Below are 14,232 nucleotides of genomic sequence, written 5' to 3'. Positions count from 1 at the left end.
AACACTGAAAATATTCATCGCTCTTAACAATAGTCTATATTGGATGGATATAATCAAAACCACCAAGTGTATGTTTAGTTTCAGTCCCAAGGGCAAAATATAGTTCATGTTGGCCTTTCATCAATCTTACACTACATACAATATATATGCGCAGTTTCGGCCGAATAACTACCTGAGTAGAAAGTTCTAGTTCTCGAGTTGTACACCATGAGAATCCCAAACTGACTCACCAAGTGGCAAGATCTAGTGGTGAGGTGGTGAATATCTATATATCCGGAATCACCCGATGCCAGCGGTCAACCCGGTGAACCTAAAGTGGACAAGAGGATATCCGGAAAAAGCCGGATGGACACTAGCCTCCCCCGAAATCATGACGTTGGATGTGTCTGACTTTTATCTCAACGCTGATTGGTCTAGAAAAGGCGGGGATCATGTAATCTCCACTCTCTGGTTCCGGGGTATGGTGATTGAAATAATACGGTAACTATAATTGGTGTGTGTGAAGTATAAACAAGATCCTGTTTCACCCGATTCATATTGAGATACAGTACGGAGTACTCCGTACGGGATACTTATAGTAGCGGGCAATATGCGATGTAGATAGGCGAAAAGGGGAGAAGATATCCGCAGAGAAAAGTTATGTATTCTTATTATCATCATCTACCTTATCTCTAGGTCTTCACATGTCTGGATGACTTTCCCTCCGGACTCTAACTCGTCCACGTTATACAATGTAAAAAATGGGGAATCATAGGCATTCTCAGTAAATGGGCTGGTATTTGGATATCCGGTAAGTACCAGTCTGAGTGGCCTAAAGAACGAGGGGGAGAGGGCAACCCGCAAACGGTTCAGGGCCCCGAAATCGGGCTATCTGGCATCTCCTCCGTACAAGGCCAAGAAAGTGATAGAGAGGGGAAACTCGGGACAGGGGGACTTGGCCGTTGTCGGAATGTGTACGGAGTATGGAGTACCGTTACAGGTATTTATGCATTTCATTAAGATGTCAAACAATTTACTATGTATACTGTACTCCATACTCGATACATCTGCAATTATCCTTTCCTTTTGAGATCTCTTATTTAGATCTGTACCTTTACTGGTACTTCTCTAGTACCTTTCCAGGTTCCCTGCAGATATGCAGACTAAATGCAAACCGGTTCAAAACCGAATGGATTAAGCACTACATTTTTGCCCCACTGAGGAGTGCGCCCATTCACCCGGGTCTCTCTCTCACATGTGAAGATTTGCCCTATTTCGGGGACGGGAGTATGTACTCCGTACTCCGTACACTTTGTATGTATATATCCAATGAACGCCTCTGAGCTTTTTATGGGTCTATGGGCCTATGGGCCTATGGGGCCGCCCGGCCCACTAGACCTTGTTTTGTGAGCTTTGAAGAGAATCGAGAAAGAGGGAAGTGAGGTGGACATGAATTGGATCTAGGAATCGAGAAGGAGTAGCAGATGTATAAATCTGATATCCTCATATATAGTGACACCCCCGTAAAGTTAGTTGACGTAGTAAAGAGCTAACCCTAGATCGTAAAATCTTCATTCTGATTGGTCGAGCGATGCTTATCTTGGGATGATTTGCACTCCGTAATCATAATGATTATCAATACGCTGGCTCTCTGGGCTGTTTCCGTCGGTGCTCGACTTCTCTTATATCGAAAATGTCTGTTCACAGTGAAGAGCTTCTAAATGGCATGTTGTATTATATAGCATCGAGCATGTAGCATGTAGCAGGTTTGACTGTTCTCATATCTCTTTCACTTAACCTCCTTGCCATTCTCTTGGCTGCTTTCACCTAGCAATTTGCCACGGTAGAACTCCCCACCATTGTAATTTTCCCTTTTGGGTACATCGGGGCCTGCAATCCCCGGACCTACTGTCCCGCCGTAATCGCCCATCTTTTTTTCCCTCTCCCCCTCCTTTTTTTTTCTCAGGTTCTCTTCTCACCTTCCCCCCTTCTTCTATCTTCAACTCTCTCGCAGAAGCTGGGTGACCATTGACGCGTTTACTCCTCCCTCACCCACCCTGCGATACCCTGTGACGACATCACCAGCTTTCAATCCACAAATCGGTGGGGTCTTTCTAAAAAAAAAAAAAACAGTCCCCTTCAGTTACCATTCCATTCTCTGTCGGCTCCCGGCGGAAGAATGGGTCTGAACTTGGAGGAGCTCTATGGCAAAGATATAAGTGAAGAACAGGCTCCTCATGAGTATTCTCAGTACCAACCCAAAAAGGGTTTTGGCTGGGCCAATGCTCTACCAGAGCGGCAAGGTCTGTACGACCCTGAATATGAGAAGGATGCCTGTGGTGTAGGCTTCGCAGCGTGAGTTGAACTCCCCTACAACTGGGCCCAATTGGAGGCATGAGGACCAAAATCAATTCTGACCGACAAATCAGTCATATCAAGGGCAAGGCAAGCCACAAGATTGTTAGCGATGGTGAGTGCCAGCGTTCTGCTCTTTACGTTCAACGTGAGAAGAAATCAAGCTGACAGCAATTGAACAGCCCGCAATCTGCTGTGCAACATGACCCACCGAGGAGCCGTTGGCTCTGATGCACGGGACGGTGACGGTGCTGGTGTGATGACCAGTATTCCACACAAGTTCTTCATTAAGAACTTCGCCCGTGAGGTGGGTGTCGATCTTCCCCCGTTGGGACAATATGCTGTCGGCAACTTGTTCTTCAAGCCCGATGAGGAGGCCCTCAAGCAATCCATTGCGGACTTTGAGGAACTGGCCACGTCCCTTGGCTTGCGAGTTCTTGGATGGCGTGAAGTACCACGGGATTCAACCATTCTTGGTCCTGCCGCACTATCTCGAGAGCCTATCATTATGCAGCCATTTGTGGTCTTGAAATCGGCATATGGCGAAGGCAACAAGCCGGAGATCACCGACACTGAAATATTCGACGAGAGAACGTTTGAGCTTCAGCTGTTCGTTCTACGAAAGCGTGCCACTCATGTCATCGGCCTCGGAAACTGGTTCTACCTCTGCTCTCTCAGCAACCGGAACATCGTCTACAAAGGTCAACTCTCCCCCGTTCAAGTGTACACGTACTATCACGATTTAGTGAACGTAGACTACGAGGGCCACTTTGCCCTAGTGCACTCTCGGTTCTCGACAAACACCTTCCCATCCTGGGATCGTGCCCAACCCCTACGATGGGCTGCCCATAACGGTGAGATCAACACCCTGCGAGGAAATAAAAACTGGATGCGCGCACGGGAGGGTGTCCTTCGGTCAGAGGTCTTCGGTGACGAGCTGGACAAGCTCTACCCCATCGTTGAGGATGGTGGTTCTGACTCGGCTGCGTTCGATAATGTGCTTGAACTACTCATGATCAACGGCGTTTTGTCTCTTCCCGAGGCAGTGATGATTATGATCCCCGAGGCCTGGCAGGACAACCCAGCCATGGATCCAGCCAAGTCTGCTTTCTACGAGTGGGCCGCTTGTCAGATGGAACCTTGGGATGGCCCGGCTCTTTTCACTTTCTCCGATGGACGCTACTGCGGTGCTAATCTGGACCGTAACGGTCTCCGTCCCTGCCGTTTCTACGTCATGGACGATGACCGCATCGTCTGTGCTTCCGAGGTTGGTGCTATTGAGATTGACCCCGAGAGAGTCGTCCAAAAGGGTCGCTTGCAGCCTGGAAAGATGCTGCTCGTTGATACCGTGGCCGGGCGGATCATTGATGACGCCGAGCTCAAGCAGACTGTTGCCCGCCGCCAGGACTTCGCCGGCTGGTTGGACAAGGGACTTCTGAAGCTTCCTGCTATCAATCAGGTGCTACTTGACTCCAACGTTGATCTTTCTTTTGCCTTGGACGACAACACCATTCAGAACGACCCTCGCCTCCGAGCGTTCGGGTTCTCTTTTGAACAAGTCAGCTTGATTCTTGGCCCTATGGCCGCAGACTCCAAGGAAGCGCTGGGCTCTATGGGTAATGATGCACCCCTCGCTTGTATCGCCCAGCAGCCTCGCCTACTCTACGAGTATTTCCGCCAGCTCTTCGCTCAGGTCACCAACCCTCCCATTGACCCCATCAGAGAGGCTGTGGTTATGTCCCTTGAATGTTACGTCGGCCCCCAGGGAAACCTGCTGGAAATGGATCCGTCGCAATGTCACCGTCTGCGTCTTCCCTCTCCCATCTTGAGCATTCCCGAGTTCAATGCTCTGAAGAATGTCAACATAGCCCACAACGATTGGACTGTGCGAACCATCGATATTACATTCGAGAAGGGCAAGGGCACCGCTGGTTACATTGAAGCGCTCGATTCCATCTGTGACAGTGCCACTGAAGCTATCCAGAATGGCGACAAGCTCATCATTCTCTCCGACCGTGCTACATCCGCCGACCGTGTTGCAGTCTCTGCTTTGTTGGCTACCGGCCTGGTGCACCACCATCTCGTCCGAAATAAGTGGAGATCACTTGCCGCCCTGGCAGTTGAAACTGCCGAGGCTCGCGAGGTCCATCACCATTGTGTTCTGTTAGGATACGGTGCCGATGCCATCAACCCTTACCTGGCTCTAGAATGTATTCTCAAGATGAACCGGGAGAACTTGATCCGCAAGGACATCTCCGATGAGAAGGTTATTCAGAACTACAAGTCATCCTGTGATGGTGGTATCCTCAAGGTCATGAGTAAGATGGGTATCTCTACTCTCCAGTCCTACAAGGGTGCTCAGATTTTCGAAGCCCTTGGCATCGACGACAGCGTTATCGATCGCTGCTTCTCTGGTACTGCTAGTCGTATCCGTGGTATCACATTTGATCTGATCGCCCAGGATGCTTTCGCCTTCCACGAGCGCGGGTACCCTTCGCACCCCATTGTCGAAGTCCCCGGTCTGCCTGAATCCGGCGAGTACCACTGGCGTGATGGAGGAGAGGCCCATATCAACGACCCCACCAGCATTGCCAACGTGCAGGATGCCGTTCGCACCAAGAACGACAAGTCTTACGAGGCCTACGCCAAGTCCGCACATGAGCAGATTAAGAACTGTACTTTACGTGGAATGTTGGACTTCGATTTCGACCAGCGTACGCCTATTCCAATTGACCAGGTCGAGCCTTGGACCGAAATTGTCCGCCGCTTCGTGACCGGTGCTATGTCCTACGGATCCATCTCCATGGAATCCCACTCTACGATTGCCATTGCCATGAACCGCTTGGGTGGCAAGTCCAACACTGGCGAGGGTGGTGAAGATGCCGAGCGTAGCAAGAGAATGGAGAACGGCGACACGATGCGGTCCGCTATCAAGCAGATTGCTTCTGGTCGTTTCGGTGTGACATCCAACTACCTAGCCGACGCTGACGAGCTGCAAATCAAGATGGCCCAGGGTGCCAAGCCCGGTGAGGGTGGTGAATTACCCGGCCATAAGGTCGTTGGCCCCATTGCTCGCACTCGGTTCTCCACACCGGGAGTTGGTCTTATCTCCCCGCCCCCGCATCACGACATTTACTCCATTGAAGATCTGAAGCAGCTTATCTACGATCTTAAGTGCTCTAACCCCCGAGCTCGTGTCTCCGTCAAGCTCGTATCTGAGGTTGGTGTTGGTATTGTCGCCTCTGGTGTGGCCAAGGCCAAGGCTGATCACATCTTGATCTCTGGTCATGATGGTGGCACCGGTGCCTCGCGCTGGACCGGTATCAAGTATGCCGGTCTTCCTTGGGAATTGGGTCTCGCAGAGACCCATCAAACTCTGGTTTTGAACGATCTTCGCGGCCGTGTTGTGGTTCAGACCGATGGCCAAATCCGTACGGGCCGTGACCTTGCCATCGCCTGTCTGCTTGGAGCGGAAGAATATGGGTTTGCCACAACTCCTTTGATCGCATTGGGATGCATTATGATGAGAGTTAGTACATCCAGTACCCTGATTTCCTGACGAACGGCCTATTAACAACAATATTTCTAGAAATGTCACCTGAACACCTGCCCTGTTGGTATTGCGACCCAGGACCCCGAGCTGAGGCAGAAATTCAAGGGTACACCGGAGCATGTTATCAACTTCTTCTACTATGTCGCCAACGAGATGCGCGCTATCATGGCCAAGCTGGGTGTTCGTTCGGTCAACGAGATGGTCGGTCGTGCTGAGCTGCTTAAGGTCCGGGACGATATTCGTAATGCCAAGCAGGAACGAATTGATCTGTCACTCATCCTGACCCCCGCTCACTCACTGCGCCCTGGAGTCGCTACCTACAATGTCCGCAAGCAGGACCACCGCCTTCACACTCGCTTAGACAACAAGCTGATTGCCGAATCGGAGCTCGCTCTCGAGAAGGGTCTACCCTGCCGAATTGAATGTGATATCGTAAACACCGACCGTGCTTTGGGTGCTACTCTTTCCTATCAGATCAGCCGACGCTATGGCGAAGCTGGTCTTCCTCAGGATACTATCCATGCGAACATCAAGGGCTCTGCTGGTCAGTCCTTTGGTGCCTTCCTCGCCCCCGGTGTTACCCTTGAGCTCGAAGGTGATGCCAACGACTATGTCGGTAAGGGCCTCTCTGGTGGTCGTCTCATCGTCTACCCCCCGCGCGGAGCCGCTTTCAAGGCCGAAGAAAACGTCATCGTCGGTAACACCTGTCTCTACGGTGCCACCCGTGGAACTTGCTACTTCCGTGGTATGGCTGCCGAGCGTTTTGCTGTCCGTAACTCCGGTGCTACTGTCGTCGTTGAAGGTGTTGGTGACCACGGATGTGAGTACATGACCGGTGGTCGTGTACTCAATCTCGGACCTACTGGCCGCAACTTTGCTGCTGGTATGTCTGGTGGTATTGCCTACGTGCTGGATAAGAACCAGGACTTCCATTCCAAGGTCAACTTGGAGATGGTTGAGATCTCCAGTATCGAAGACCCATCGGAGATTGCCTTTGTTCGTGGCTTGGTTGAAGACCACCACCATTACACTGGCTCCGAGCTGGCTGCTCGCATCCTGCTTGACTTTACTCGTGCTCTCCCCCACTTCGTCAAGGTTCTGCCAACCGACTACAAGCGCGTCATGGAGGAAGAGGCTGCCAAGGCGGAGGCTGCGAAGAAGGCCGAATTCACTCTTCCCCAGCTTCCTAGCACCCCGGTCAAAACCGAACAGGCCAAGGCCGACGACTCCAAGAAGACTGACTTGCTAGACATTGAAGACAGCATTAGCGATTCCAAGACCGATAAAAAGCGATCAGCGTTGATCTTGGACAAGACAAGAGGTTTCATGAAATACAGCCGCCGCAGTGAGAAGTATCGCAACGCAACAACCCGTACTCGCGACTGGGGCGAGATCTCCCACCGTCTCAGCGAGGACGAGCTCAAGTACCAGTCTGCCCGTTGTATGGACTGTGGTGTTCCATTCTGCCAGTCTGACACTGGCTGCCCCATTTCCAACATCATTCCTAAGTGGAACGAGCTGGTCTTTAGGGCGCAGTGGCAGGATGCTTTGAACCGTCTGCTGATGACTAACAACTTCCCCGAGTTCACCGGCCGTGTCTGCCCTGCACCCTGCGAAGGCTCCTGTGTTCTAGGTATCAACGAAGACCCCGTCGGTATCAAATCCATCGAGTGCGCGATCATTGACCGTGGATTCGAGATGGGCTGGATGGTTCCCCGCCCCCCCAAGACCCGTTCTGGCAAGACCGTTGCTATCATCGGCTCTGGACCTGCTGGCTTGGCTGCTGCTGATCAGCTTAACCGCGCTGGTCACAGCGTCACCGTTTATGAGCGTGCCGACCGAATGGGTGGTCTTCTCATGTATGGTATCCCCAATATGAAGCTTGACAAGAAGGTTGTCCAGCGCCGTATCGACCTCATGGCCGCTGAAGGTATCAAGTTCGTTGCGAGCACTGCTGTTGGCCCTGATTGCGAGGTTTCTCTGCAGTCTCTCCGTGCCACTAATGATGCTGTCATTGTTGCCACTGGTGCAACTGTTGCGCGTGATCTCAAGGTCACTGGTCGTGAATTAGATGGTGTGCACTTCGCCATGCAGTTCTTGCATAAGAACACCAAGTCCCTCCTCGACTCTGGTCTTTCGGATGGCGAATACATCTCTGCCAAGGACAAGCATGTCGTCGTCATTGGTGGTGGTGACACCGGCAACGATTGTATTGGTACCTCTGTCCGTCATGGTGCCAAGTCGGTGACCAACTTCGAGTTGTTGCCTCAGCCTCCCCCAGAGCGTGCCCGTGACAATCCCTGGCCTCAGTGGCCCCGTATCTACCGTGTCGACTATGGTCACACCGAGGTCAAGACGCACATGGGCAAGGACCCACGTGAGTACTGTGTCATGTCGACCGAGTTCGTGGACGATGGCAACAACCACGTCAAGGGTATCAACACTGTCCGAGTTGAGTGGACCAAGAGCGCTACCGGCGGCTGGGACATGAAGACCGTCGAGGGCAGCGAGCAATTCTTCCCCGCTGACCTTGTGCTCCTCTCTATGGGATTCTTGGGCCCCGAGGATCGTGTCTTTGGTGATGAGATTGAGCTTGACCCTCGCAAGAACATCAAGACTCCTCCCGGCTACTACTCGACCAACCTTCCCGGTGTCTATGCGGCAGGTGACTGTCGCCGTGGACAGTCTCTGATTGTCTGGTGAGTTTTCCTCGAATTCCTATAACTAGCAATTTACTAATATAATTCCAGGGGTATCAACGAAGGTCGCCAGTGTGCTCGCGAAGTGGACGCTTTCCTCATTGGAACCAGCTCTCAGCTCCCAGTCACCGGTGGTATCGTCCGTCGTCCTGCCATCGACTCCGTTCCCCAACCCACTGAGGTTGCTGCTTAATCTAGCGGCGATGCAGGACATGTTTACGACTTTGACGGCCATTATCACGATAAAAGTTTCATTTTGATGCGGAAAAGTTCATCAAATGGGATAAATTTGTGGCATAAACGGGATTTATGGGGTTGGTTCTCTGCGCGAATGGAAAAGGCTTCAGTACTGCGCTTTCTTCAGTTTTTGCTTTTCTACTTTTCTACTTTTTTCTTTCTATGTTTAGTTTTTGCTTCAGCGGGTTTCTCCTTCTTTCTCTTCTTTTCTAGGTCTGCAAGGCGTTTAGAGCGTCTGCCATTCGGTGATCTCTATTTCTGCTGTACATAGCTTTTCTGCAAATCTGACCATGTTCCATTATTACTTGAAATTAGTCTCTAAAGCTAGATGCTCTCTATGTCTTTTGTGTGAAAGAACAAAGAGCTGAAGAGTCAACAACGTCTTTGTACTTATTCCTTTGGTAACTTCCCTTTGTCAGATTTGCATGGCCGGCATTGATGGCTCAACTATATAATCGTCCTCATATCCCTTGCTTTCTCGGACCATTCCATTCCATTCATTCGTTTTAGCTAATCCAGCTTACCTATTTTACAGATTCACAGGTCCTATCCATTGCAAACATGGACAACGAAGCCAAGAAGACAACCGAGGCCGCGAGTGATCTCAATCCAAACGGCTTCATCACTGACCGCGAGCTCGACGGTGAGCGACGGTCCATCCGCCACTATAACGATGGTCGAGTATCAGGGCGCGGTAGGAGTGTCGAAAAAAGCCTCCGAACAACAATGCGCAAGAATTCCACAAGGACCGGAAATCGTTCCAGGCCTCTTACCTCCCACTCCAGGGATTCGGGCGGTCGATCTACCCCTATTGTATTCAATCCATCTGATATCGCTGATATCACTGCTGCTATGGCCAAGCTCACCGTTGACCATCCCACTAGCCCCAAGGTAAAGAGACTCAGCAAGAAGTTGAACTTCGATGCCGGTCCGGGGATTGAGATTGTGACTCTGCGAAGAGTCACTCCTTCACCTACGGCTAGTGTTGCCTCCTCTATATGCAGCACAGGCAGCAACAGTTCTGTGAATGCTAGGATAGCGGAAATCGAAGATCGATTAAAAAAGCACATCAAGACACGACTGCAGTCGATAAAGGAGGAAGATGAAGAGCAATGAAAGAATGAAGTTTGGATTGAGTAATTAGAGAATTGGAGAACATCATCTTGGTTACATGTCCTCCATTGAATTGCTACATACTAACTTATTGAATTGTTCTTAGCAATAAGTCTTACAAGCTTGCTTCGCAGCTGAGCTCTTAGACGCACGGCGATGCTATGAAATAATATGAGGTAAGTATGTATTAGGGTTTTCTTATTGATATCCTGAGATATGTCTCTTGTGTCTACGGCCTTGGGGGTCTTTTTTTCTAATTTTAGGTCATTCGTTTATGCGGCGTTCTTCAAGCATCTCTTCGAGCGTTTTGCGCCAATCAACTATTTCTCCAGCATTATTCTCTCCCTTCAATAGAGTTTCATAGGCCGTGGGGCAGACTTATAGAATCCACGTACAGACAGATTGACAAATCTGAGAATATAAGATCATACAGTGTAACAAAAAGCCTCTAAATCGCTATATGCGGATCCGCCGGGTCCTCCATATGACCATCGAACAAACGCCGATACACAAAGGAAATGGAGAGTATCATATTATACATGAGCGAATGAAACAAAAGGGAGTATATCTACATATCGTAACAAGAAGAGAAGAGAAACAGGGGACATCATGAAGCCGTCTGTTGCGCCTGTTGTTTTGCTGCTTCATCTTCAGCCTTCATCTCCTGCCACATGGTGGCAAAATCTCCCTTGAACGAGTCCTTGGCTGGGTCTAGACGCACATCCCAGACATCTTCACTGCTGGGGCCCGTCTTGTACTTAATCGCTTTCTTCCGGTTGTGGTCCCGTATTTCTCTCCTGCGCAAATCGTCTGGCCAAGTTCGTGTCTTCATGCACAGCCATAGATTATCCCAGTGATCGCTGCATGACCGTAATTCTCCATATCGATAAACATTCACAAATTGGCCTCCGAAGGACTGACAGAAGAAGGCGTAGTCGAAGGCATTGCGGCAGGACATGGTATCTTGGTAGAGGGACTCGGGAGAGATGGGCGATGAAGGTGTTTGGGATTCTGGCAGCGGATTGCCATCAGGAGTCAGCCCTGTTCGTTTTGAGAGCGATGAACCCTCGGCTCTGAGATCGGCCAGGATTTGGCTGAATTCCAAGTCGGCTTGTTCGTCGGGGGTCAAGGTCTTCGATGGTGCATTCTGCTTTACTGATTCCGTAGGAATTGTGAATGGAATATCCTTGGGAACATCCTTCGGAAGATCCTTAGGAGTTGAGCTCCACAGCCAGCCCATTTCGTTTTGTGAAAGAAAGAATTGGTCGATCTATCGCGATCCATGAAATCGCGAGGTTATCTTTTTCGCGGTAATCAATATTGTCATGTGACTCCGATAATCACACTCCGATAATCACGAACCGACGTCATTAATTTGACAAACACAACTTGATCGCTCTCCTAAGTTCTTTCTTTCTCTCTCTATTCGGTATGTGTCTGTGACCATAATGAGATCGACACCTTTACCAAAAGGTCCGTTGGCCTTTTGGTCTCCCACACGCTCTCATATCAGCGCCAATGCGTCCTGCTGGTGGAGACCTCCGGTTTGGGGACGCTCGATGATACGATGCACATCTTCTATCAGGTCAGGACATATTACAGTAGGACAAAACGAAGGGATTATCTATGTCAATAGTGAGCGCCGACTAATTGCAAGCTATCATGTCTATCCACTAACTAGCCCTAGATATATTTCCGCACCGACTACAATGGCTGCTGAGGGGACCCCTCAGCCATATTCAGAGTCTCGAGGGACTTTTGGCACGAGTCAACAACCCAGAACTAGCGGCAGCTGACCCGACTCGTATTGTTCATCGAGTTTTGCCCACAAATTTAAATCTGGAGATCAAAGAGGTCGTGACGAGGTACAAAGAGGGAGGCGCATTCGTGAAGTATGCACTTAAGTCGGACATCAGCCACGAAAGTATCGAAAATGCAATCAAAGAGCATTTGAAAACCAATCCAGTTAAGCCCTGGTTCAATCCGTTCCTGAAAGTCGATGCAGACCTTGTTCGCGGAACGCCTTGGATCGAAGATCTCTATCGAATCCCAAGCCAGACCCTAAAGGTGGAGTTCTTACCAACGTCGCCAGATAAATCAGCGGCCGAATTGACCCAAGAGTCTTTATACTCATTGTTCCGACCTTACGGCAAAATTCTGGACATCCAAACACAGCCCTCAGATTCGAAAGTCCTACCACGATATGCAATTCTGCGATTCGAGCGCCCTAGGTACGCCGTGATGGCAAGAAACTGCATGCACGGATTTATTGTTTCCGAAGAAGCAGGAGGTGGCAAGTCCGGTACGAGGTTCAAGATCAACTACGAGCGCAAGATCAAGCTGTTTATGATCAGGGATTGGATTTTGAACCATCCGAGACTAGTGATCCCTGCTATAGCTGCTCTGTTGGCTACTATCACGGTCATCATCTTCGATCCAATTCGCACGTTCTTCATCACTCTCAAAATCAAGTCGTCGTTCCAGAGTGAAGAGAACCCAGTGCTACAGTGGGTTCGCAAACAAGCCAGCAAAGCGAGCCTGTTCTCATTTGGGAAGCGAAAGTCAGACCCGCGAGGTCTAGCAGCTATCTGGGAAGACCGACAAACAGAGATTGCGCAACTGCAAGCCTGGCTAACGGAGACCGCGGAGACCTTTATTGTTATCCATGGTCCTCGTGGCTCAGGGAAACGCGAGTTGGTTTTGGAACAAGCCCTGAAAGAGCACAAGTATAAAGTCATCATTGACTGCAAGCAAATTCAAGATGCTCGGGGTGATACAACTAAGATTTCACGAGCAGCCGCTCAGGTCGGCTACCGACCGATCTTCTCTTGGATGAACAGTATCAGCAGCTTCATTGACCTTGCTGCACAGGGAATGATCGGCACCAAAGCCGGCTTCTCCGAGACTCTAGATGCGCAGTTGAGCAAGATCTGGCAGAATACTGGTGTCGCTATGAAGCGAGTCGCCTTGGAAGGTAGACGAAAGGAGGACAAAGATTTCAACATGTCCGAAGATGAGTACCTGGAGGCTCATCCCGAGGTGAGACCTGTCGTTGTGATTGACAATTTCCTCTATGACGAGGATGACAGTGTCGTGCTCGACAAACTTACCGAATGGGCGGCTGGTCTGACATCCGCAAATATCGCCCATGTCATCTTCTTGACGACTGATGCCTCGTTTGCAAAGCCATTGAGCAAAGCCATGCCTAACCAAGTGTTCCGCACAATTGCCTTAGGTGACTGCTCGCTCGAAGTTGGTCGTCGTTTCGTGTTGAGTCATCTGGATGCCGAGGCAGACGATAGTGACGATGAACAGAATGCAAGGCGCAAAGAGACGCTTCGTGGCTTGGATGCTTGTATCAAAGTGCTGGGAGGTCGAGTTACTGACTTGGAGTTCATGGCTCATCGAATTGAGGCCGGAGAGACACCTGAAGGTATGTTTATCTTTTTTTCTACCTGGAGAATTCTATTAACCATTGTATAGCTGCCGTGGACCGTATCATTGAACAGTCGGCGTCTGAAATCCTGAAGCTCTTCATCCTCGGAACAGAGTCAATTACACTCCAGTGGTCCCGTGAGCAGGCGTGGCATCTGATCAAGTCTATCGCCCACTCCAAGGATGGAAACCTGTTGTACAACAAAGTCCTCCTCGACGATGTATTCAAGGACAACGGCGAGGTCACTCTCCGGGCACTAGAGCAAGCAGAGCTTGTCTCCATCGGGACTGACAAAGGATTCCCACGATACGTCAAACCGGGCAAACCCGTGTATCGCGCGGCTTTCCAACGTCTGGTTGCGAACAAGACCCTGCAGGGCCGCCTTGACTTGTTAATCCTCTCACAGCTCATTAACAACGAGAATTCAAGTATCACGAAGTATGAGCAGGAGCTGCAGGTCCTTGGCTCACTGCCAAAGTACCCCTGGGAGCTAACGTCGCGGATCGAGTGGCTTCTGCGCAAAGTTCACGGATCGCAATCGAAGATTCTCAAGTATGAGAGTGAAAGTGCTGCCTTGTCAAAGTCTTTGCAGAAGGAATATTAAGCTTTTAGCTACTGTCTATAAATCTCGTCTCAATCTTACTCCGTTACTACAAAAAGTACTAAATCCAGTCCTTTCTTTGGACTCCTATTTAGATATAGATCTATTAGCGGTCTCGGCGAAGTATAAACGCGAACCAAGTGATATCAACTTTGATCCGACTATTATTATCTGAGAATCACCTATCATTATATAGAACGAAATCATAATATATTTTGAAAATGTTGACAACAAAAATAGAACCCAGCTGAGACCCTCG

The 14,232-nt window shown here is 49.9% G+C and overlaps 4 protein-coding genes across 4 annotated transcripts; 3 read left to right on the top strand and 1 right to left on the bottom strand.

The window, feature by feature from the left end:
• Nucleotides 1-2,158: 2,158 nt before the first annotated feature.
• On the top strand, nt 2,159-8,812 carry N7518_005193 (glutamate synthase (NADH); the record flags this gene model as incomplete). The annotated part of the gene is made up of 5 exons (XM_057186120.1): nt 2,159-2,334; nt 2,409-2,449; nt 2,517-5,863; nt 5,924-8,586; nt 8,638-8,812. The coding sequence occupies 5 exons, from the start codon at nt 2,159-2,161 to the stop codon at nt 8,777-8,779; spliced, it is 6,369 nt and encodes a 2,122-aa protein (XP_057042890.1). The 3' UTR covers nt 8,780-8,812.
• A 572-nt stretch (nt 8,813-9,384) lies between these two features.
• N7518_005192 (uncharacterized protein) lies at nt 9,385-9,939 on the top strand (the record flags this gene model as incomplete). Its single annotated transcript, XM_057186119.1, has 1 exon — nt 9,385-9,939. The coding sequence occupies one exon, from the start codon at nt 9,385-9,387 to the stop codon at nt 9,937-9,939; it is 555 nt and encodes a 184-aa protein (XP_057042889.1).
• A 604-nt stretch (nt 9,940-10,543) lies between these two features.
• On the bottom strand, nt 10,544-11,176 carry N7518_005191 (EMI1 family protein; the record flags this gene model as incomplete). The annotated part of the gene is made up of 1 exon (XM_057186118.1): nt 10,544-11,176. One exon carries the CDS (start codon nt 11,174-11,176, stop codon nt 10,544-10,546), a length of 633 nt encoding a protein of 210 aa, XP_057042888.1.
• Nucleotides 11,177-11,384: 208 nt separating this feature from the next.
• yme2 (uncharacterized protein) lies at nt 11,385-13,976 on the top strand (the record flags this gene model as incomplete). The annotated part of the gene is made up of 3 exons (XM_057186117.1): nt 11,385-11,571; nt 11,624-13,369; nt 13,420-13,976. The coding sequence occupies 3 exons, from the start codon at nt 11,385-11,387 to the stop codon at nt 13,974-13,976; spliced, it is 2,490 nt and encodes an 829-aa protein (XP_057042887.1).
• Nucleotides 13,977-14,232: the final 256 nt, after the last annotated feature.

This window comes from Penicillium psychrosexuale (assembly GCF_028828465.1).
Source record: "Penicillium psychrosexuale strain IBT 29551 chromosome Unknown utg000003l, whole genome shotgun sequence".
Classification (NCBI taxonomy): Eukaryota; Fungi; Ascomycota; class Eurotiomycetes; order Eurotiales; family Aspergillaceae; genus Penicillium; species Penicillium psychrosexuale.
Note: the sequence above shows the minus strand (reverse complement) of the source record. Positions and strands in the feature narration are given on the sequence as shown.